This window comes from Crocuta crocuta, unplaced genomic scaffold (assembly GCF_008692635.1).
Source record: "Crocuta crocuta isolate KB4526 unplaced genomic scaffold, BGI_CrCroc_1.0 scaffold154, whole genome shotgun sequence".
NCBI classification, from domain to species: Eukaryota; Metazoa; Chordata; class Mammalia; order Carnivora; family Hyaenidae; genus Crocuta; species Crocuta crocuta.
This window is the reverse complement of record NW_027530545.1, coordinates 13,889,493-13,915,466: the sequence shown is the minus strand read 5'-3', so window position 1 is coordinate 13,915,466 and position 25,974 is coordinate 13,889,493. Positions and strand designations below refer to the sequence as shown.

Genomic DNA, 25,974 nt, shown 5'->3' with positions numbered 1-25,974 from the left:
ATAACTGGTGATATAACTATTGTAGAAAACTGTTCAGACCCCCACAATCTCTCTATGCCCCAGAGTCTATAGCCATGTCTTTAATTCAGATCTTTCTTCTCCATTCTCCAACACAAAGAGTGATTATGCACCCCCCTACCCCTACTTACTGATAAGTGTGCACTTATACTGGGAAAGTGTCACTATCATTAGCAGTAATTTATATTCTTTATTAACAACTGTTGCAGGAAGGAGGTAAGAGAAATGTGAAGTGAAAATAGATTAAATCGAAATCAGTGGCTGAGAATGTATGATTTATACATAATTCATTTACCTGTATTTGGCATAATTTAGCATAGGGATACAATTGAGTATGAGAAAAAAATAACATTTGTATGTAAATAGCAATGTGGCAGAATTGAGACCATTTGGTTAATTCCATAATAATTTATAAACTCCGCCATCCTGAGAATACAGAGCACTTTACATAAATGCTTTGGGGAATCCAAATTGTCCAGGTCATTTCCTCAATTGTCCCCTTTACTTCACATCTGTAGACTTAGACTATGTCCAGCATAATATCTGAACACAAATCTCTTCATTGCCCCGTGGGACAGATACTGAGCTCCATTATTCGTAATGCTAATCCCCAGTGATGTGCCAGGTGCCCTCTCACCACTTGTCTTGGCCATTTTGTTGGCTCTGCAAGCTTCTCTTATGGACTACATCTTACTGACAGTCAGGCCACCAATCAAATCAGTACAATACAGTAAACATTTGGTACTTGCCTGAGTCACAGTGCCATTTGCTGCTAATGCATCTTCCACTTTTGCATATAAATTGAGTTAGTGGCTCACAAGTTGGAAATTCTATGAAAGATATAAAAACATTCAATAGGAAAGATGTTACTGACTGTGCTTGACTTAATTTGTATCTCATTTGCTAATGGGACCAGAATTCCACCCATCTTCCACAAAAGGCACAGAGAAAGCAGTATAAAAATACAGTGACATAAACTTCTTGAGGACACAGGACCCCCATACTTTCAATAGTTTTTAAATGAGTAATTTACAGTGACTGAAACCCAAGAAAAATCATTTGGTGAAAGACTGTTGTATTCATTATACGCAAAGTAATGGGTATATACTTTAAAAGAGAAAGACCTTTTCTGAATACAGAGAACCAAGTAGGAAATTTAGATCTAACTTTGCCTTTTAGAGATACCAACATCACAAATTGAAGGTAAAAATAAACAAACAAAACAGCTCAATAAAACCAGTTCATGGGTATCATACAATTATAAATGTTTTGAGGAGTGAATTCTAAGCTAAACACACACACACACACACACACACACAAAACACAAACATTCTCTGAAAATCAACAACGGTAAAGATTTAGATTTCAAAATGAAATTTACTCAATTAAATACAAAGATCTCTTTACCTAACCCTTAAATAACTGTAACAACAAAAACATTAAAAATAGACAAACCTAGAATTAGCATAGAAAAAGATTCTAAAAAGAGGTAACTAGCTAATTCCAATGAGTAGTCAATTCAGCAAACATTACTATAATAAGATCAGATAAACAAGACTAATTGCAAAAAGAAAAAAGAAGACAAAACATAGTAGTAATCAAAGAAAAATGTAATTGCCAGGAAAAAGGCTTTCATTTATGGTGAAAGCAATTCACAAAGAGTTTACAGGATGTACTTAATACCAGGTATTTTAGCTCTCAGAACAATATTCATGGAAATATAAAACATCACACACAAGAGCTCATTTAACAGACATCAAAAAATAATAAAAGAAGAAAAAAATAAAACCCTCCATCAGTTCCCTAAGATAAAGAAAAGAAATTGACACAAGGAGATAGACCTGTGGCCTGTATTCTTTTATGTTGTTCTTCTGACAGCTGGAGACAAAGATATTTTGTAGCAAATGTTTGCTCCTCTCTTTAAAACAAAAGACTTAGAAATCATAGTCTATATTTGATGGAAGGGAGACCATAATATTTTCAACTTGTATTCTGCAGGCTTCTGTCTCAAGGCTACCAACGTGGCTGAGCTGGTGTTTGGCTATCCAAACTTCTTCAGCCAAATTACTCACCTCTTATTTATCTATACAAATTCTATCTATAGGTTTTTATTTTTTTAATTTTGAGTACTATTTTAGATAAAATATATGAATGATGACAATGTATTTCCTAGCTTAAAACAAAACAAAACACTAACTGTATCCAATCATTTTAGTCCTAAGGAAATAAACTCTGAAAAGGTAGTCTTGCCTAAAACTGGCCATTATCTCCTTAATGAAAAAAAAAGAAAGAAAGAATAACAAAAAAACCAGGTCTTTAGAGTATAGTTCATCAAGCTCTCCATCCATTCCTCTTTCTATCACCAATTTCCTATATTATTTTCATCTACTATCCATGAATGTACTTAAGACGTTGTTTTTACTATACCTATATTTCTAGTATATAGATGTATTAAACTTGAAGTTTAAATATTTCTCATTGCTTCATTATGTATGGTAGAACTTCCTTGTATTTATCAGAAACGTGTCTCTAAATGCTTCCACTATTTTAGCATTTGGTTTCCATACCAGTCACCACTGCATAATTTTATAATGTTGGAGATTTCAATCATTTAAAGATTTTTTTATCTTTAAATTCTATAACACTATCATTTTTATGGTCAAGTTATTTAAATTCTAGTTAACATATAGTGTAATATTTGTTTCAAGAGTAGAATTTAGTAATTCATCACTTACATGTAACACCCAATGCTCATTATAGCAAGTGCTCTCCTGATTATCCATCACCCATTTAACCAATTCCTTGCCCCTCTCCCTCCTCCCACCCCCCCCAAACAATTCAGTTTGTTCTATATAGTTCAGTGTCTCTTATGGTTTGCATCCCTTTCTCTTTTTTTTCCTTTCCCTGTGTTTATCTGTTTTGTTTCTTAAATTCCACATACTAATGAAATCATATAATATTTATCTTTCTCTAACTTATTTAGCTTAGTATAATACACTCTAGCTCCATCCATGGCATTGTAAATGGCAAAATTTCATTCTTTTTTTATATCTGAGTAATATTTTTTGTGTATATATACCAAAACTTCTTTATCCATTCATCGGTAAATAGACATTTGGGCTCTTTCCATAATTTTGCATTATGGATAATGCTGCTATAAACATACAGGTGCATATACCCTTTGGAACCTGTATTTTTGTATCCTTTGGGTAAATACCTAGTACTGTAATTGCTGGGCCTTAAGGTAGTTCTATTTAAATGTTTGAGAAGCCTCCATACTGTTTTCCAGAGTGGCTGCACCAGTTTGCATTCCCACCAACACTGTAAGAGGGTTCCTCTTTCTCTGTATCCTCGGCACCATCTGTTGTTTCCTGCGTTGTTAATTTGAATTAGTCTGACAGGTATGGGGTGATATCTCATCATACTCTGGATTTGTATTTCCCTGATGATGAGTGATGCTGAACATCTCTTCATGTGTCTGTTAGCCATGATTTAAAGGATTTTTTTTTTTAACTTTGGGGACATCTGGGTGGCTCAGTCAGTTAAGTGTTTGCCTTAGCCTCAAGTCATGATTTCACAGTCTGTGGGTTCGAACCTCACATCAGGCTATGTGCTGACAGCTCAGAACCTGGAGCCTGCTTTGGATTCTGTGTTTCCCTCTCTCTCTCTGCCTCTCTCCAGCTTGTGCTCTCTCTCTTTTAATAATAAATACACTTTAAAAACAATTTAAAAAATAAAGTTTTTTAACTTTAAATTCTATAACACTATCAATTTTTAAATGTTTTTTTTATAGAGCAGATCATGTAACCTAATGATTTTGGTCATGCATCTTAGGTTTATCCTTCATTTTTCTTTTAAAATGGATGATGGGCATTAAGGAGGGCACTTGTAATGAAAACTAGATTTTTTTTTTATGTAGGTGATGAATCAGTAAATTATACTACTAACTTGATTTTAAATAAAATCTTGGAAGGAAAAATTTTCTCTTAATTTTTTAAGTACCAATCCCATGTAGCCTGAGGGTTGAGTCATGGGGATAACACATGGGCAGTTTGCTCCCTGCACCTGCCCTCCATCTTTAGACCCTCTGGACTATTAGACAAGGATGCTCTCATCCATCATGCTCTCTTCCTGGGGATAGAAGTTCTTTGCACTGCACCACTGATAAGAAAATTTGAATGGCAGTTACAATCAGATCTCTTATTGGACCTGCTCTTATTATGGTACTTGGGTCTGTCTAACAGCTATGTTTCCCAAGGGTCACCTTTACGGCTATTCTGGACCATCCCTTATTAAGAGTTAGGACTTTATAGCATACTCAAAATTATGCTACTGAGCACTTTCTTAGCATTTTAACCAGTGAATCACATGGGTAAATGATATCTTCAGAAAATTAGAATTTTGAATGGCACAGCTATAACTTTTATAGAATGACTTATATTTTTTTCCTTAAAAACTATGAAAATTTTAAGTTAAAAGTCTATATTAATGTATAGTTTTTGGCATGTCATAACTAGCTAGAATAGTAAAATGTGAACAAATTAATGTTGCATGGTAGTGTCAAAGACATATCTTGTGTATTATTTTCAAAATGTTTCAATTTAAATTGGAGGCTAAAATATTCATCCGAACTCTTAAAAGGGTGAAACAGTATGTCATTGTGGGAGCCTGTGAGAACTCTCTCTAGCATGTAGCAGAGCTGGGAAAAGACAGTCAGGTAGGCTGACCAGCAGTAATATCCAGTGAGCAGATTACAAGTGATAGCCATCCTTAGTACTGCTAATTTAGTCAAATGACAATATAAATTGATATGATTTCATATATAACGTGTAAGGAATGTGGTGGGTTCATACCAGTTTAGTAGATATGGCATTGATTACCTGCTTTTCACTTCTTAAAAAGCGATTTCTTTGTGTGTGGTTACATTTGAGTATATCCATCTGAGGTATTGGAATATGAATGAAAATTATTCTAAAACTGAAAAAATCTTAATTAAATTTTATGACTACCAAAGGCATGCCTCAAGATATAAACTGGAGAATAAATTTAACTTTTTAAAACCATAAAACGTAAGGGGAGCCTGAATATGATTCAAAGACAGCAGTAAAAAGGAGGCAATCACTGATATGAAGAGATAAAAGATTGTATCCAAAGCTATCCATGAAGCAACTCAACAAATTCTCTGACATATAAGGGGAAGCACTCAAAAGAAGTGAAAATCCCAAGGAATACTTTAATCAATACTTCTAAGAGACTTTTCTTTTGTTACCTGACAAGATAACAAAAACTTATGTGTTTATGTTTTAAGAATCAACAGGAAGGCAAGCTGCAGCATCAGAGGCTACCCTGAAGCTGCTAAGTTCCTTGCTCTTGGGGCACAGAGGCCTCAGGACTGAGGTTGTATCGCTGCTTGACCCTGACGGATCTGAGGCTGCGACACTTCCCCCACCCCCACCCCCACTCAACCCGCAGCAGCAGGGAAGCAGTGACCTGTGGGACTGTTTTGGGTACTGTTTCGGGCAGTATAAATAAAGCCCATGGACTGGGACCTGGAAACGAGGTGGGTCGTGGGGCATAGAACTCAGCCCACCTTGGCACAGGGAGATCGGACCCAAAGGAGTGATTTGCAGCACTTGGTTGAGAAGGGACTGGGGTGATGCCATTTTTCTCCCCAAAACCACCAAGGCAGGGCCTCAGAGAGGGGCCAGGGACCCAGTGGAGGCAAGACCTGCCTACACCAAACCACACCCATCCCTGCTAGAGAGCTGTTTTGTTGTTTTCACCTGAGCCTGGGTTTGCCTGTTTACTGGTTTTGTCTGTGCTTTTGTGTACCTTTGTTCCCTCTGTGGTTGTCTGTTTTCATTTTCCAGGGCTACCTCAAGAAACAAGCCAAAGTACACATGGTGGAGAGTCCCAAATACCGCTACTAGTAGGGAAACAAAATAACCAAACTCTGAACAAGAGAAACCAAGAGACACCATTCAAAGAATACTTTCTGAAAAGACAAGCCCTGAACAGTCAAAGAGCCCTCTTTAATACAGCAGAACTCGCAGGGGCAGAGTGTACAACAAGCTTTTAAAATTAATGATAAAAAAAAAAAAAACCTAACCAAAATGACGAAACGGAAGAACTCTCCTCCAAAGAAATTCCAGGAATAACTGACAGCTATAGAACTGATCAAAATAGATATAAGCAACATAACTGAACAAGAATTTAGAACAATAGTCATAAAATTATTCGCTGGGCTTGATAAAAGCATGGCAGACATCAAAGAAACTACTGCTACAAACACTATGGAGCTCAAAAATAGTTATGGTGAATTTAAAAATGCTATAAATCAGATATATAATAAAATGGAGGTGTTCAATGCATGGACTGAAGAGGCAGAAAGGAGAAAAAGTGATTTAGAAGACACAATTATAGAAAACGAAGAAGCTGAGAAAAAAAAAAAAAAGAGATAAACTGATCCAGGAACATGAAAACAGAGTTTGAGAGCTCAGGGATACAATCAAATGGAACAATATCCATATCATAGGAATCCCAGAAGAGGAAGAGAGAGGGAAAGGTGCTGAAGGAGTCCTGGAACAAATTATTGCAGAGAACTTCCCCAACCTGGGGAGGGAAGTAAACGTTGAAATACAACAGGCACAGAGAACTCCCCTGAGATGTAACTTGAATCGATCTTATGCACGACATATCATAGTGAAACTGGCAAAATATAAGGACAAAAAGAGAATTTTGAAAGCAGCTAGGGAGAAAGGGACCTAACATACAAAGGGAAACCTATCAGAGTGGTGACAGACCTATCCAATGAAACTTGGCAGGCCAGAAAGGAATGGCAGGAAATCTTCAATGTGATGAACAGAAAAAATATGCAGCCAAGAATCCTCTATCCAGCAAGCCTTTCATTCCAGATAGAAGGAGAGATAAAGGTCTTTCCAAATAAACAAAAATTGAAAGAATTTGTCACCACTAAACCAGCCCTACAAGAAATCCTGAGGGATTCTCTGAGCAAAATGTTGCAAGAAATGCAAGATACCAGAGACACCACCACAAGTATGAATCCCAGAAAGGACACAATGACTCTAAACCCATATATTTCAATAATAACACTGAATGTAAATGGGCTGAATGCTTCAATCGAAAGACATAGGATAGCAGAATGGATTAAAAAAACAAAATCCATCTATTTGCTGTCTACAAGAAACACATTTTAGACAGGAGGACATCTTCAGATTAAGAGTAAGTGGATGGAGAGATATATATCATGCTACTGGAAGTCAAAAGAAAGCTGGAGTAGCTATACTTATATCAGACAAACTGAACTTTAACTTAAAGACAGTAACAAGGGATGAAAAAGGGCATTATATAATAATTACAGGGTCTACCCATCAGGAAGAACTACCAATTTTAAACATTTACGCACCGAATATGGAAGCACCTAAATATTTAAAACAATTAATCACAAGCAGAAACAATCTTATAGATAAGAATGTGCTAATAGCAGGGGGCTTTAATACTCCACCTAGAGCAATGGATAGGTCAATTCGACAGAAAATCACTAAAGAAACAATGAATTTGAGTGAAACATTGGACCAGATGGATCTAACAGATATATTTAGAACTCTACATCCTGAGGCCATGGAATTCACTTTCTTCTCAAGTGTGTATGGCACATTCTCCAAGATAGATCACAGACAGATCACATACTGGGACATAAAGCAGCCCTCAATAGATATAAAAGAGTTGAGATCATACCATGCACACTTTCCAATTACAATGCTATGAAACTTGAAATCAGCCACAGGAAGAAGTCTGGAAAACCTCCAAAAACATGGAGGTTAAAGAACACCCTACTAAAGAACGAATGGGCCAATCAGGCAATTAGAGAAAAAATTTTAAAAATATATGGNGAACTTACTTAAACATCATAAAAGCCATCTATGAGAAGCCCTCAGCTAACATCATTCTCAATGGGGAAAAACTGAGAGCTTTCTCCCTGAGATCAGGAACACGACAGGGATGTCCACTCTCACCACTGTTGTTTAACATACTGCTGGAAGTCCTAGCATCAGCCATCAGGCAACAAAAGGAAATTAAAGGCATCAGAATTGGCAAAGAAGAAGTCAAACTTTCATTTTTCACAGATGACATGATTCTCTACATAGAAAACCCGGCAGACTCCATCAGAAGCCTACTAGAACTGATCTATGAGTTCAGGACAGTTGCAGGGTACAAAATCAACATACAGAAATCAGTTGCATTTTTATACACCAACAATGAAGCAACAGAAAGAGAAATCAAGAAACTGATCCCATTCACAATTGCACAAAAAAACCCATAAAATACCTAGGAATAAATTTAACCAAAGATACAAGAGATCTGTATCATGAAAACTATAGAAAACTTATGAAGAAAACTGAAGAAGACACCAAGAAATGGGAAAACATTCCATGCTCATGGATTGGAAGAATAAATATAGTTAAAATGTCATTACTACCCAAAGCAATCTTCACATTCAATGCAATCCCAATCAAAATTGCACCAGCATTCTTCTTAAAACTAGAACAAACTCTCCTAAAATTTGTATGTAACCACAAAAGACCCCAAATAGCCAAAATTTTGAAGAATAAAACCAAAATGAGAGACATCATCATCCCTGGCCGTGCCCCAAATCTGGACGTTAGTTTCCAAAGGGTAAAAATTTTCAAAATAAATAAAATAATCTAAAACTCAGTGTACCTTTCCTCTAAGAAAATAAGTCATATACCTGCCCACAGTGAATATAACATACATATATGCATATAATGTATATATGTACTTTAATAGTTGTATCTCATTTCTGATTTATTTTTTATATAATACTTAGTTACATTATTTCTCTTGGTAACTCATTGTCTGATTTAGCTAATAGGACAAGAGGCAAATTATATAGAATCAAAAAAATGAGGAATAGAAGAAAGCATAGGGCAAACCACTAAAAAGAACAAAGGGGTTAACTGAAGGGACATGTATAAGAGAGGGAAATTACTAATGTTTCATTTCTGTTTCCCTAATAAGGCACTGTGACCTTGAACAAATCACATAGCCTCTATGGTGATAGATAGAGGGTTTGCAACTTGATCTCTTAGGTCCTTTAAGAGCTAAAGGTCAAGAAGTCAAAAGAAATATCATCTGCAAACCCACAATCCCTGAAAGCATGTAATCAGCAAAAAAATAGGGTTTATCTCCCAAATATCTCCTGGGATTAATACAGTATTCCAATAAAAAATAATAATTGAATTTCAGAAAAAAAGAATGCATTTAAAACACTAAATTATCTTGGATTTATCCACTTAATAATGCAGTCAAATGTGCACATTTTAGGAGTTCCATAAAAAAATAAAGTATAATATAGGGCACTTTGTTTTTCACTAATGTTGGAAAATACTGTATCCATAATTTCTTAGAATCATGTTACCTGTATCCAATAGTGATAGATAAATGAGGTCTAACAACAATATATATTTTCTCCTAAAACAAAAGTTACTTAAATTTAACATTTTCTCTGTTCTTCCGTATTAGTACTAATTTATAAGTTAAAAAGAGTATCTGGATATTTCAGTCTGTTTCTAGGTACTTGTTCTTTTTAAAATGCTAGCATGAATGCTTCTATTTGACAAAGACTTAAATGTTAAACATAATTTTTCTTTCTTGACTTTGTATAAATAGCCTTTGACTTTGGATCCTCCATGAGGCATAGATTGGAAGATACTTGGAAAGATTACCTGATTAACCCTGACAAAGATATAAATATAAATGAAAGTGGTTCATAGTTTATTGTATTAAAATTACAGTAAAGTAAACTATATTTTATTTCTATAGTTACTTCAACCTCATAGAATATTTAACATGAAGTAATGGACTGTTAAAAAAATCTATTGTTGCAGGTGGTATGCTCAATTTATCTATTATACGTTTCACTTAAAATTTATTGCCAAGTTATATGTATGCTATTATGTAAATGACAACAATTTTCTCTCTCTCAAGGGTAATCATCGCTGATATGGCACTTATTTTTATCCAGTATACAAAGCTTAGAGGTAGTTTTCAGATTCGATTTGTTTCTTTCCTGTCTCTAGGAATTTTCCTACTTATTTCTCAAAATGAATATTTCTAAGTAACTTACTGAACTTTCAAAATAAAGCTATCATAAGTTTGTTTGAGAGTATGTAGACCCCATCTTATATTTATATAAATTTGACCTTCATGTGGAAAATGCATAAAGGATTCAAGGTAAAATAAATGACAAGGTAAGAATATTATAGAAGACCAGGGTTAAGAAAGTGTTATCTAAACCTGAAGGAGATGATATTACTCATATCACATATTATTATCTATTAAGTATGAGATATGAGGCTAGCTAAGTATATACATTGCCTATGCTCTTCATAACTGCCCTGCAATTGTTATAGCTAATCCTGATTTGTAAAAGAAAACAGCAAAACTTGCCTGAGGATACACTGCATAACAAGCAAGTGTCAAAGTAAAATCTGAATACTAGTCTGACTGATTCTGAAATATATTATTTTTCTCCTATACCATGCTGATCATACCGATACCATTTAAAAAATTATAGCATAGCAAAATTTTGGGAAGGATATAAAATTTAATTCTTCTTTCTGTGGTTTATGCCTTTTATTTACATTTTAATTCTGATTATTATCTACTCTAAGGTACATAATTAAATGTGGTTATGGAAAAAGTGCTTTTTAAAATTATATAGTTTAGAAGATTATGTCTTCTTGGCAATGNTCTCTCTCTCTCTCTCTCCTAGAAATAAATAAAACATTTAAAAAAAAAAAAAAAGACTATGTCTTCTGAGAAAATTTGTAACATTTCTTAATAATGACACTATCTGTGGCTTCTGATCATTGGTACTTACTTAGGGCAGACTTTAAGAGATCCAATAAAGTAAATATACTTTGGAGAAAACCATAAGAAAAGAGTGTACCACAAATCGTCTTCGTTTTGCTTCTCTTTCATTGTTGTTACATAAAACCTCATTTTATACATCTCATAAGTCATATATAAAGAACATAGTTTGTAGGCAGACAAACTGGGTTAAAATCCTGATTGTGTTACTAATTAATATATGACTGGGGATAGTTACTTAACATCTCTGGTCTCAAGTTTATCCTCTGCAAAACAGTAGAAAACTACTTCAAATGTTTTAGTCACTCAAAATAGTGAGAGCTTTATACCATATAGAGATCTAGGTCTTAGTCATACACCATCTAGAATGAATGAATAAGCGAATGAGTAAAATAGTGCTAAAAACTGGTAATACAAGTTCACCATTTTTATTTCTCAGAGTGCTTACTATCTAGTGAGAAAATATTTATAATTAAACAAGTAACTTCAGCCAATCTCTGATAAATGCTGTGATATAAGCAACATAAAATGTTATTGCAACCCAGAACAGACGCATTAAAACTACTCTTAGCTATTGCACACCAGAGAAAGGTATATAGAAGCCACTATGAATGATATATTCAGGTTAAATCAGAAGAACAGGAGGGGAAGGGGTGCTTTTAAAATATTCTAGAAAGATAGCATTCCTAAAGGCCCAGGAACCAGAGTATATAAAATGTTTAAAAAACTAAAAATTTCAAAATGGCTGCAATAGGATACAAGCTAGAGGTAGAGAAATTTTAGAAGCTAGAAATAGGCTTGACTGACGGAGTTGGAAATGATCACTATTGATATAACAGACCCTTAGAAATCAAAAGGAACATCCATCCAGGAAATGTATGCAGAATGAAACCAAGAGAATAGCTAGAAAAATATATAGAATAGTTCTGGTAATGAGGAGGGCAAATAAGAAATTCTAGTTAAACTAATAACCAAACATTCTAATACAAAATGCATGTGCGAGAAAATAATACAAACATTCAGTGTCGAGAAATGAAGAGTACTAAAAACTAGGTTAGTGAATTTCCATAGCTCTGTGTGTGCGTGTGTGTGTGAGAGAGAGAGAGAGAGAGAGATTTTGCCTGCAAAAGCAACAGAAGAATGCTAGATCAGTCACCTAGACACTTGGGCTTTAATGCCATCACTGAACAGGTGACAATTTCTTAGTTGCACATAAAGTGTGATTCTGAGCATAGACCCAGGACCCTCAGAGGCTAAAGCCTCAGTGGAAGGGTGGAGGAGATAACATCTCTTCCAAGTACAAAGTGATGTCTCAGCCTGGATTGTGAATGGGAAAAAAAAAAGTGTCTCTCTCTCTCTCTCTCACACACACACACACACAGTCTTGAAAGGAAACCAAATAGGGCATTTAGAAATCAAAACCAGTGTTGAAATTATAAAATATAAGGACTGATTAAATGACAAATTGGTACGTTTGAAGAATTATTAAACTAGAAGACATATCTGAAAAAATATCCAAAGTTGCAGTTTAAAGTTAAAAAATAATTTAGAAAAAAATTGAGAATCATGGAGAATAGATTAAAATGATTAAACATTAAATTAGTAGTCTAAAAACATGAAAGAGAGAAAATGGGGATAGGCAATGATAAAAAAGATAATTTCTCATAATTTCCCAGAATTTATGAAAGATGTGACTTTAGATTAAGTAACCACAGTGATGGTCTGTTCAGATAACATTAGATGCAAACTGAAATGCATTATTTTGTTGTTGTTGTTGTTGAGCTTGGCCAAGACAGTTTTAGTGGAATGATCTGAGGAGGAGAAACAGTTTCCCATCTATTTGCAGACTGAGTGGACGTGGATACATAAAATTTATGCGACTTTTCCAAGACATTTCACTGTGAGGAAAGTAAGAATCAATGTGATAGCTGATGAGATATATAGGATCAAAAACAGTTAGGTAGTTATGTTGGTGCTAATCTTTTTAAAGAAAGGTGAAAGTTGAACATACATAAGCATTGATGGGAAGAAACTAGTGCATGAGACTAAAAATACAGGAGACATAAAAATTACATTATTGGGGCACTTGAGTGGCTCAGTCAGTTAAGAGGCTGACTTCTGCTCAGGTCATGATCTCATGGTTTATGAGTTCGAGCCCTGTATCAAGCTCTGGTGACAGCTCAGAGCCTGGACCCTGCTTCTGATTCTGTGTCTCCCTCTCTGTCTTCCCTTTCCCTCCTTACCCTGGTTGTGGTCTTTCTCTCTCTAAAATAAACAAACATTAGAAAAAAATTATGTTTTTTGTTTTTACACATTTTAGGGGAGCGGAAAAGTTTCAAAGAACAAATTTATATCAAACAGTGATATGTGTCCCTGGCAATTAAAATAATTAGTACTAAAATAAGTCTCAATTTAATTCAATCCTGAAGTTAATAATTAAACAATGAATTTGGTTTAGTTTTTTTTTTTCATCTCAAGAAATGATTTAAAAAGTAATAGCTTTAGTAAATTGGAAATTCCCAATGAAATGGGATGAGGGGCACCTTGGTGGCTCCGTCGGTTAAGCATTTGACTTCTGCTCAGGTCATGATCTTGCAGTTCATGATTGAAGCCTGCATGGGGCTCTGCACTGGTGGTACAGAGGTTGCCTAGGATTCTCTTTCTCTCTCTCTCTCTCTCTGCCCCTTCCCCACTAGTACTCTCTTTCAAAATAAATAACTTAAAAACAAAAACAAAAACAAAAAACCTCCCACCTCCAAAGTAATGTACTAGATGAAATAAACAATTAACTGATACATAATTTTTTTCTAAAAATTTTTTAATGTTTTATTCATTTCTGAGAGAGAGAGACAGACAGACAATGTGAGCAGGGGAGGGTCAGAGAGAGAGAGAGGGAGATACAGAATATGAAACAGTCTCCTGGCTCTGAGCTGTCAGCACAGAGCCTGACGTGGGGCTCGAACACACAAACCGTGAGATCGTGACCTGAGCCGAAGTCGGACACTTAACCGACAGAGCCACCCAGGCACCCCTGATCTGTAATTTCTATCAAAACTCAGAATATATAAAAGTGAGGACCTCAAATAAATAAATTTTGGTCTGTATTTATTTTAAGACTGTATTTCAAGAAATTGTGGTGTGTGTGTGTATGTGCATATATCATATCTTCCAGAAGAAAAAAAATTTGAAACATCAATCTTTTTAAAATTCAGAAATTTTAATGAAATTCTTTTTTTAATGTTTATTCATTTTTGGTAAAGAGAGGTAGAGTGCGAGTGGGAGAGGGGTACAGAGAGAGGGAGATGTAGAATCTGAAAAAGGATCCAGGCTCTGAGCTGTCAGCACAGAGCCTGATGCAGGGCTCAAACTCACAGAACTTTGAGATCATGACCTGAGCCAAAGTCAGATGCTTAACAGACTGAGCCAAACAGGCACCCCAAAAGTACAGAAATTTTTAAAACTGTACTTACATGATATTCTATCATATTTTTCTTATTCTAATTTGTACTCTAGGATTAGTAATTTTAGCACTGTGCAGGCAAAGGAATAAATTCTTCAGTGCCACAAAATAGTAGTCAGGTTGCCTAGGATGCTTTTTTCTGTTTGATTTTTTACCATTAAAAATTTAGCACATTATTAATAAGAGCAATTTTTATCAAATTGCTTATACACTTTAACTCACAGAGGTTACATCCTGACCAACTTTGGCAACATACCCTGGGGTAGAACCCCAACTTCAGTCACCTCAGTTCTGTCAAACTCTAGAAAATATCTTATCTTAGAAATGAGCAGCAACAAATGGCTCAAACACACATGTACACAGCTTTCTGCTTTCTAAATGCCAACTCAGCATCACAGAAGGGATTTGTTTCCTGGATCAGTATGAGACTTCAATCTGACATCTTTCAAAACATTAAATTTATTATTAAAAATGTGGAAATGTTTCTATTTTCTCCAATAATGTCAATTGGCCCAATCCCAACTCTAGTTTGAAAAATAGTGTGCCTATGTGTGTTTCCATTTGAGATAAGAAAATTACTTGGAAGGGAAAAAAAAAGAAGAAAAATCTACAGCCCATCTTTTATTGATGACTAATAGGTACCAATCACTACCTAGATTTTACACATTTTATCTCATTTGATTCTGATTGTGTGTGTGCGTGGGTGTGTGTATGTGTGTGTGGTGTAAAATCAATGCTGCTGAAATGTGAGAAGAATTCATGTTTATTCTTGACAGAAATTTATTTATTGTTTTAATGTTTATTTATTTGTGAGAGAGAGAGACAGTGTACAGGTTGGGGAGTGGCAGAAAGAGAGGGAGACACAGAATCCGAAGCAGGCTCCAGGCTCTGAGCTGTCAGCACAGAGCTTGATTTGGAGCTCAAATACACAAACTGTGAGATTATAACCTGAGCTGAAGTCAGTCGCTTAATCAACTGAGCCACCTAGGCACCCCGATTCTTGACAGAAATTTAAGGGGCTGCATTTTTGTCAGGACCAAGAGGTACTTAGAATTATTATTGCCCAGTGGCTTTTGGTAGTGCAGATCTCCAGATACAATGAAAGAAAGAAAACCTGAGGATTGAAGGTATGTAATAGAGATTGGATAAGAAGTTAGCCAGGAGGCAAGGACTAAATAATTGGTATTGCAAGAGTGTTTCACAAACCTGGATGCACATTAGAATTATATGTAATGCTTTAAAGGATTTTAAATCTTTAATAAAAGATTTATTAATCTTCAGTTGGTAGAACAGGACATAATAAATTTTCTCAGGTGTTGTGGGTTGAAATGTGTGTGTGAAAAAGACATGTCCCATTCTAAAGCCTGGTACCTGTCAATGTATTATTTAGAAATAGGGTCTTTGCCTATGCAGTTAAGGATCTCAAGATTTTATCATTCTCAATTATGGGACAGCCCTAAATATCTAAGGACTTCTGTCCTTATAAGATGTGACAGTGACACAGGGAAGTCCATGTGAAGATGGAGACAAGAGATTGGAGCTCAGGTGAAGCAGGAGTCCACAGAAGCTAGAAGAGGCAGAGGATTCTCTTGTGGAGCCCTGCTGATTTTGGACTTCTGGCCTCCAAAACTGTGAAAATGGACTTCTGTTGTTTTAAGCCATCATGTTTGTAGTGACCGTAGTAGCCTTAAAAAATTCTAATTTATAGAGAATTTTGACATCACAGAGTTTAAATGTTTTGGAATTGCTCTAAGAATCACAGGAGGTGTTTTTTCCAAAATATGTATTCCTGGACTCTAAGTGACACCTACTGAATGAAATTTTGGGTGACGGTGGTAGTGGCCTGGGGATCTTTATTAGTACCAAGCACCATAGGTGATTCATACCCTTAAGCAAGAAGCTGGGGAAATGCTGAGTTAGGTCAAGGAACCAAAAGCTGTTTTTAATAATTTCTGTCTGTGGCTTTCAATATACTCACCAGGGTCTTCCTAACTTCCCACTATCCTGCATACAGAGCCTTATTAATCAAATGTGCGTAAAAGAGGGAACTGTAACTAAAGACGATGAGAAAGCATGTCACATACCTATAAGAAGAACATAAAAGACAACCTAACAGAAGTTTGCATACCACTTCTAAACAAAAATAATTTTAAAAAGTTTAAATATAAATGTATAGAACATGAAAAAAAATAGAACAGTACCATCTGGAATACGCAGCATAAATCTGCAGGACACAGACAGGAAAAAGAACTTAATTTCTTTGTTTTTTTCTTTACTTACAACAAGTAATTATTGCCAGATTAGAGAGTGAAGAACAAACAGGTTTGATAGGAAGGTAAAGTTCCAAATCAAAGAAAAGATAAAAAAATATATATAACACCTACTTACTAAATATGAATTTATCTCCACAGTGAAGCAATTTATCAACAAGTAGTGAAACAAATATTTTTGATCTCAGAATATTGACAGTGATTTTGAAATAAATGGAAGATAGGAAAGATGAGTGAAAACTGGAAAATGGTAAATAATATTGTCCCAATTTCAAAAACGAGTGAAAATTTGCAAACAATAGAAAGGTGAAGTTTATATATATCTCTGACAATAGTACTAGGATGAACTTGCTAAAACACTATTTTGTCAGCATTTTCAAAGAGACACTTTGCTCAAGAATAAAATAAAAACAAGTCATCCCGAATGAGATTCATTTATTTGCTGATACAATTTTTAGATAAGTATATATCATGAAAATGCCATAAACAGAGTGTTCTCATATTTTTGGCAATGTTTAAGAAATTTTCTCATGATAAATGAAAGTATCATGCATGCAAGATGGTTTTCTCATTCTTTCTAAATTTCCATGCATTGAATAAATGTGCATTGCGCATATTGTGCATAATTTGTCTGCATTGGTCAGCAAGTGCCTCCCTGCTTTAACAGCAAAATATGAAGGGAGAAAAGGAGAGCAAGAAGGAGAGAGAAAATGAATGATAAATAAATATAAGTAATGGTGGCAGCTTTCCTTTTGACATGGCAATGGCCCACTTAGATCCAATACTAAGAACAAGGAGACTATTAAATACTCTTGCATTCTATACACAAATCCCAGTAGTTGAAGCTATTCCTTCTAAAAGAAGAGTAGCCCACACGACAATTTTGTGTGAAGACAAGTCCATTCGAGGGAAGGAGAGACTCCATGTTACTCATTTAAGAAATTTTGTGAGTGCATGAGAAATGAATGCATGCTGCTCAGGAGGTAGACTGGCCATTTTACCCTGTATCTAGAGAAGAAGAAAGACTTGAAGAGTAGTGACAGGTTCAAGAAATGGGTCATTAAAAGTCTACCCTGATCACAATTGGGAGAGCAGGGGGAAAAGTAGACTCACGAAAAAGAACAAAACTTTTTTTTTTTTTTTTTTTTGAGAGAGCTCAAGTTGGGGAGAGGGGCAGAGGAGGAGAAAGAGAAAGGTAGAGAGAGAATCTTAAGCAGGCTCCAAGTGCAGTGCAGAGCACAATGCAGGGCTTGATCTCACAACCACAAGATCATGATCTGAGCTGAAATCAAGATTAAGACACTCAACCCACAGAGCTACCCAGGCACCCCAAAACATTGTTTTCTTTTGGTAATATCAGTAATGCAACCAAGAGGGTGCCCACCAAACAAAAGAGACTCATAAGACTAAGAGCTATGACATCTGTGGTAGGAACAATGGGGGATGGGGATAAAAGAAATCTAGAAATGGGGGATAGAAGAGGAAACATATGAAAGATAGAGTTCGGGGAACTATGAAGAGCGCAATGCACATATGTCAAAGGGCCATGAACTTCAGAGAAGCAGAGAAGGTTACTACTACACCCACTTAAAAAGATGCTACCTATTTCTCCATCTGTCCCATCTGACTGAGGAGCCAAGGCTAGAAGGTGGGGGCGGGGACATGTCGGGAGGAAAAATAGAACACAGTCCCCTCTCATAGAAGTTCCTAGAACTTCAAGTCTATCCAGCAGTGGTACAGAAGAAATCTTTGACTAAGATATAATACTGAAGTTTCAAAATGGATTGAATCAAGTTCTAGAAATTAAAAGTTACCAGAATCATTCTGTCTACCAAGAAGTTATTAAGGAATGGCAGGAAAAAAAAGAAAAAGGAATGGCAGAAAAAGTGAAAGCAGTGCTTGACACTACTTATATTTTGCCAGTGCTTCATTGAGTTAATGATTCTCATTATCATGTTACGCAAATATGCATTTTTTTAACTAAACTTAAAAAATAGTTATAGTTAACTGTGAACTTTGCTTTAACTGATAACTAGTTGAACATATCTTTGATATAAAGCATACACTGATTTAACTGTGAAATTATTTCTTTTTGACAGCTCTGTCTCTTCTTTTTGTGCCTGATACTTACCAATTTTCTTTCTGATTCTTTGTTCCTTAATTATGTGAAGTAAAATTACAAGTAGCTTTACAAGTAAGATTACAAGTACATGAGATGCAGAATTTTACTATTTTCATAGATTTAAAAGATCAACGCTCATAAAATGAAGTTAACTTTACAAATTTTAGTGGAATTTTATTTATACTCCATTGCGCTTTCAATCTGTTAGTAAATTTCAAAAAAAAATCTGTTTAATATTTTTTGAAATTAAACACTTTGAACAAATCAGAAGGTAACAACTCACATTAAAATGTGTTTATAAAACAGTAACAAATATAAGCTGTGTTGAAATACTTGGAAGGCAGAACACCCCCAAAATAGTTAAACTACAGTTTAAAATAAACAGATGTACTGCTTTTGACAATAAATTTTCCAAAGGGCAAAGTAAAAGTTTTTCTGAAATATTCCTACATTTAATCATGAAATATCCTTATATTCAAAGCTGTAACTTGGAGATGGGAAGAAAATTTGATTAATTGCTTCCTTAAATTTGTTTTGCATATATAAACATAATCATGTCATTAAGTACATATAAGACATAATCAAACCTGAACGGTGCTTCCCAAAGTGTGGTCCTTTGACCACGTAGGATCAGAATCAACTGTTAGAAATATAAATATAAATACAAATCATGGACCACCTAAGACCTACTGGATCATAGACTCAGAATCAGGCCCCACTTTCTGGTTTTTGTTTTTTCTTTTGCTTTTTTAACAAATCCTCTAGGGGATTCTGATGCATGTTCAAGTTTGAGAACCTTGGCCTTAAGTTGACAGTTCTCAGACTTGAGGGCACATTTCATACCACTTGGAGAGCATTAACAATACTGATTCTTGGGTCTGACCCCCAGAGACCCTTTTATTTAATTAGTCCAGGGTGAGGCGTGGTCAGGGGATGCTGATGCTCCCCAGGCGACTCTTTTACTGACAGCTAATGTTGAGAACCAACTCTAACAGCTTTGAAATGAGTGACCGTTTAGTTCCTTGACACACAGTCCACTTCTAACTCAGGCTTCATTATTTTCCCATATCTATTCTTATTTGAGGAATCAATTTACAGACTCTCCTTTTCATACATGAAGACTACCAGAAAAAGTTAAAAGACTCTCTAAAGATGAAGGGAGAACCTTCAAGGGCCTTTCTAATTATGTGTTTGCCCACGTATAATCTCAACCTAAAATATGCAGTTACCTTGTTATAAAGACAAATGCAAGTAAAATGAATTAGATTTGTAAACAGGTGCTAATGAATTCCACTAAATTTTGACCCTCAGTTGTAGTACTTTCTTCTCCAAAGTATAATAAGAAGCATTCCTTTTTTTAAAGTCTATTTATTTTGTGAGAGAGAGAGAGCAAGCCAGTACAAGTGGGAGGAGGGGAAGAGACAGAGAAGGAGAGAAAAAAAAAATCCCAGGCAGGCTCCATGCTGCCAGCAAGGACTCAATCTCCTGAACTGTGAGATCATGACCTCAGCTGAAACCAAGAGTTGGATGCTTAATTAACTGAGCCACCCAGGTGCCCCTGACCAGAAGCATTTATAAATATTGGAAATTCTCATTCTCATGTTTTAAAATCCAAATCTTGGTACTAATTTCAGTGAAAAACAGTAGTTATGAAACAAAACAGAAGCTGTCCATGGAACAAAAAGAAAACCAACCAAACAACAACAACAAAAAAACGGAGTGATTGCAGTCTTCCAGTAGGATTAAACCTATGGCAACTTGGGCAATTCCAATGGGAAAATTAAAATATGATCAGTCCAAATGTTATAATTATGTTTAATAAAACTGGGAATTAGTTGAACCTATATTCATTTCTAGATTACTGCCAAGGAGAGTGATTTTTTTAATGCAGTAAATTAAACAATTTATAATATTTTTGTCATTTTGGATTTAGTGCACAGATCATTTAAAAACTTTTTTAATGTTTATTTATATTTGAGAGAGAGAAAGATAGAGTGTGAATGGGGGAGGGGCAGAGAGAGAGAGGGAGACAAAGAATACAAAGCCGGCTCCAGGCTCTGAGCTGTCAGCACAGAATCCACAAAGGATGAGATCATGACCTATGCTGAAGTCTGACGCTTAACCAACTGAGCCACCCAGTTGCCCCAATGCATGGATAATTTCTATTATGAGAGTAATCCATGCTATTCTCTCTTAGAACTTTATATTTCCTTAAAATTTTTTAGTGTTTATTTACATTTTGAGAGAGAGACAGACAGACAGAGTGTGAGCAAGCAGGGAAGGAGCAGAGAGAGGGAGGCAGAGGATCAGAAGCAGGCTCCAAGGCTCTGAATTGTCAGCAAAGAGCCCAACACAAGGTTTGAACCCATGAACCATGAGATCATGACCTGAGACAAAGTTGGATGTTTAACTGACTGAGTCATGCAGGTGCGCTTCTCCTACAACTTTAAAAGTGATAGTGTGTCTACCAGAGCTTTACTATCAGCTTCTCTTACTGACATAAATTTTTATTTATAATGACAATCTGAAAGATAAATGTATGTTAGTACAGAGAGGAACAAGTTTGGAGAGAGACATGTTTCTTATAAAGGGGGAATGGTCCTGAGACTGACTAACCCATGTGGCTGACTGACACTCCATAAAATTTTGCTCTATTTCAGAAGCAAACTAACAACTACATTTCACAGTTGTTCATATCAAGTGGTATACTGGAGGCATCTTGTACTAGCTTGCAAGAACCAATTTTTAAATTTTCAAAGATTCTAAGAATTAACTGTTAAGCATACATCCATTACTTAAACTATATGACTTCTATTTTGCTCTTGAAGTTAGTTATGTCTATTACATCTGTATTATGGAAATACTATATATTAGTGAACATCTTTTCTGAAATCCACATGCAAAAAGTCACATGGGCAACTTGATACTGGCCATGACAGGAGTATTTACACTACAAAAAATAGGTAAACATTAGATCATGGCTCTCCTGCACCAGGAGATCTTAAAAAATTTACCAACCCAACAATGAACAGAACTCACAGGTATATGCACATTTAAATAAGAGAGTCTTAGATATGGATATGTATAATGGCATGTTCTACTCCCAATTTGCACCCAATCCATGACTCCCATACAAAGTCATCCTGAAATGTCTGAGTTTTAGTTTCAAGTATAGCTGGATTTATAGCCTGGTCCTTCTACTTAATTAGTTTTGTGATCTCAAGCAAGTTGTTAAATGTCTCTAACTTTTGATTCCCCTATATGTAATATCTGGACAATAGTATGTTTCTCATAGATTTATTGCAGATATTCACTAAGAAACATGTGTCTGAAGTTCCTCCAACCCTTCTTTCCCTCATCTCATGGAAAGTACAAGTCAGATCAAAGACCTAATTGAAGTTATCTAATAAACTCATTATTTATTTTCCTATTCTGTAATGTTATGGACTTTCTTATCTTTACTGTTTTCAGGTTGTTCATTACCCTTCTGGCATATTCTGGAAGGAGATTCTGAGAACAGGAAAGAAATCAAGTTTTCCTAAATAATAGAAATGCCTAGATGCAGACCCAGCCACATGAATAGTCTGACGAACGGAAAGGAAAAGGATACGCTGTTTGAATCCCTGAACTGGCCAGGCTTTGGAAATTCTACATGTGAAATGTAAAATTGACTGTTACTGTGTAACTGTCTCATTACTTTCTTCTTCAACACTGCTATTGTCTTCTTTACAGTGTCGATCCATACAACTTACTTATCTATACTTTATTCAAGGGTTATAAATTTTAATATCTACTGGGACTTAATAGTCTAGTATTGGAAAATTTTTTAAATACAATTTCAGATAATGGAATGGAACCCCTACATAGAGCTTTTTAAATTGAGGGGTTAAAACAAAGTCGTCTTGTTTTCAATTTCCCCACATAATAAATTGTGACATTTAGTTACATTATTTAAAATATATATACTCAATTGCATTATAGTGTTAATTAATGTGCTATGTATATCTAATATGTTTCCCCATTAGTAATTTCAAAAATTATAGCTATGCCTAACAGCACAAGTTCTTAAAAACCTGGTTCAATCCCTTACTATGTTTTGCTATATATTATTGAGATAAGTGATAATGAAATCTATTGATACATGGGTACAAATGAGACTAATTAAATTTGAAATTTATGTAACAATAAATATTGCTTCCAAAAGTAGGAGGATGAGTTGAAAGTGACTCGAAATTTTGCTATTAACAAAAATACCTCAAATTAATAACAGAATTCTATGACTTAATGCAAATGAAACAAATGGTTTATCAACTATGTAATCTCAGCCTGTATTGATTATTGCTCCAAGATATATCATAAGCATGCCAACGAGAAACATGTACTCATAATTTAGTCCAAATGCTACTCAATGAGCTACTCTATTTGAAAAAAAGAATCATTACGGACATAAGGTTAACAATAATGAACATTTGAGAATGCCATATTAGGCTTACAATAACTTTTGTAATATAATATTCAATGTTTGGATCCATTTATTTTAACTGAGAATATGGTTACTGACTCATGGAATGGATATATTCCAAAGTTATCATTAAAATACACACTTGGACCTAAAACGCAGTGGTAAAATGCTAACAGATCATTTGCCTTGTTAACTGGGATTTATAAGGAAATAAATAGCCTCTTAAGAGAGATAATAGTGACACAATTTTCTCTTTGACACAGTCTCTGCTAACAGGATATTTCACATACAACTTACCGCAAGATGCCATTTCGTCTGTCTGGTCACCACAGTCATCTTCCCTGTCACACACCCATGCTCTGGGAATGCAGCGCCCATTTCCACAAGAAAAGTGGTCCACCTGGCATGTTCTGGCTAAGATAATCCATTAAGGTACAAATAAGGCCTTTTGAACAACATTCATATAAAATAAATGATGAAATAACTCTTTTGCAATAACATATTCTATTACTTTATTAGATAAAATATTTTAAAGTAATTTTTTATTAATTTTTTGATACTGCCAACTTGCTCATCTTCTTTACAGTTCACACGCTTTGCCCTTCAGTTGAAGGCAGTGCTAAATGAGAAGATATTCAGTAATCCTCACACATTTCCACAAAGGAAGCTATGGATTCATTATTTTACAATTTTTGCCTGGCACATGCTTATGAATATATGGTTGAAGTAAATTTAATTCAACTTTTAATTAACAAAAAAGAATTTTGCAGGGTGTTTTTCGATAAACTAAGAAAACTTGCTGTACTGTAGTAGGAAGGATTTGGAAACTGTATTAGGGTATCTAGTTTCTAATCATGGGGTCAGAATTGTTCTTGTCCTCTACATTTCAATGCATTTATTTCTTCATTTCTAAATGATCTAATATATGAAACAAGAATGGAGAAAATATTTTCTAAAACATACATTTAGCCTTATGATGGATTTTTAAAATTCACTTATCAGCATAGTTATATAAAAATGTTTAACATTTTTCTTCAAGTGTTTATTTAAATTCTAGTTAGTTAACATAAAGTGTAATATTGGTTTCGGGAGTAGAATTTAGTGATTCATCACTTATGTAAAGAAAATATATAACTTTTTAATCAAAGTATGTTAATAAGCTTTGCTTTGACCTTTCTCAAGGGTTTCAATGAACACACACATAGAAACTTTCTATGTTAGCCAAAGGCAGTGGCTTTTATTATTCAGTGAAGGGGTTATTGTTCTACAAGGAATTTGATTACCATTTTCTATTACAGTCAGGTCAACTTCTGAAAGCGTGAAATCCTAGATAGCCACCCTAATTCTTCTCCCAGGCATTACTTACATGCTTTTATAATTAGGTATTTTTTAAGTGTTTGATTCTCTTTTCTTTTGTCTGTCTGAGGTACAGATTTGTTTCCTTGAGTATCAGTTTCCTACCACCCTTTCTTTTTATTGGATCTGAGAAAAGAGTGGGACATTATAAGTGGGGGATTCTAACCCATATGGGTTAGATGAGGATTGGACAAATGAAGAGCACTTAGAGTCAGAATTTCCATAGCTATGATAAGAGAACATTACCTAGTGTATAGACTTCCGTCTCTTTTCGGCTTGAGAATCATAAGGATGTGTTTCTGTTTCATCAAAATGCCCAGTGAACTAACAGTTGGTATAAAACTGAGAGTGTTTCAAAGACAAGTCATCCAAACACACTATAATGGGTCTCCATAAATCAGAGTTTCATAGGTCATTTAAAGTAATTTCTTAAAAGTTATATGGTACTTATTTCCTTCTAAGCAAAGTGTACTTGCTATGTAAAAATGTGTATCTATTATAGGTAAACACTGAAAAGATCACCTGAGAAAAACAAATGAAAAATTACTGGTTTGATTGGGCATATTAGATTTAATGCACCGTTTCTATCCTCAGGGTCTATAAGTTAGAAATTCCAGAAAATTATTACACTATGTATTCTGCTTTGTTTATATGGATAAAGGTTCTGAACCTAAAACATTTTATATAATATTTGGTTTTCCCATTTTACAAGTAGAGTATTTTACATTATTAGATTTTAAGTATTTCAACAAACATGTATACTTCTGAAGTTTTCAATGTTTTCAATGTTGAAATTTTAAGCAGGATTAAATATCTGTTGTCTCACTTGGCTAACTGTATGGATTTTCCATGAAATTATTCTAACATTTAGACCAAATCAAGAAAGTTTCTAGGTAACTTCAATAGAACTATATCTACTTGGAAGAAATATATATATATATATATATAGTGTGTGTGTGTGTGTGTGTGTGTGTGTACACATACACATACACAGCATTAGCCTAGAGAAGGGTGAAGATGTTAGCATTTAGTTTACTTGGTGGGAAGGAGAGAGCATAGAGTCATGAGGAAAATTCATGTTTTTTCTTACATGTCTTTGTACTGTTTCACTGATTGCAGTAAATACTTTTTACCTTTTGAGATTTAGGAGAAATGTAATAAGAAAGTTTTTTTTTTTTCAATTTTTTCTCCATTCCTTCTTCCCATGCCCCCTCATTCTTTCCCTCCTTCCGTTCTCCGTTCTTTCTTTCCTTTTTATCTCTCTCTTCCTCTTTTCTTTTCTCTACTTTTCATTCTTCCTTACATCTCTACTGTCTTCCCTCATTCCCTACTTATTTCATTCCTTCAGTCTCTATTGTGTTTTTGCTTTAAA

At 34.9% G+C, this 25,974-nt stretch overlaps 1 protein-coding gene across 1 annotated transcript in view; it reads right to left on the bottom strand.

Moving 5' to 3' along the window:
• The window catches only part of LRP1B (LDL receptor related protein 1B), a 1,854,983-nt gene that overhangs the window by 675,657 nt on the left and 1,153,352 nt on the right, over positions 1–25,974 (bottom strand). The window contains exons 18-19 of the mRNA XM_077767810.1: positions 23,544–23,660; positions 768–848 (exon numbers count right to left, since the gene is read on the bottom strand). Of these exons, the coding sequence (XP_077623936.1) occupies positions 768–848; positions 23,544–23,660 (198 nt within the window). The remainder of the gene's footprint in view (positions 1–767; positions 849–23,543; positions 23,661–25,974) is intronic.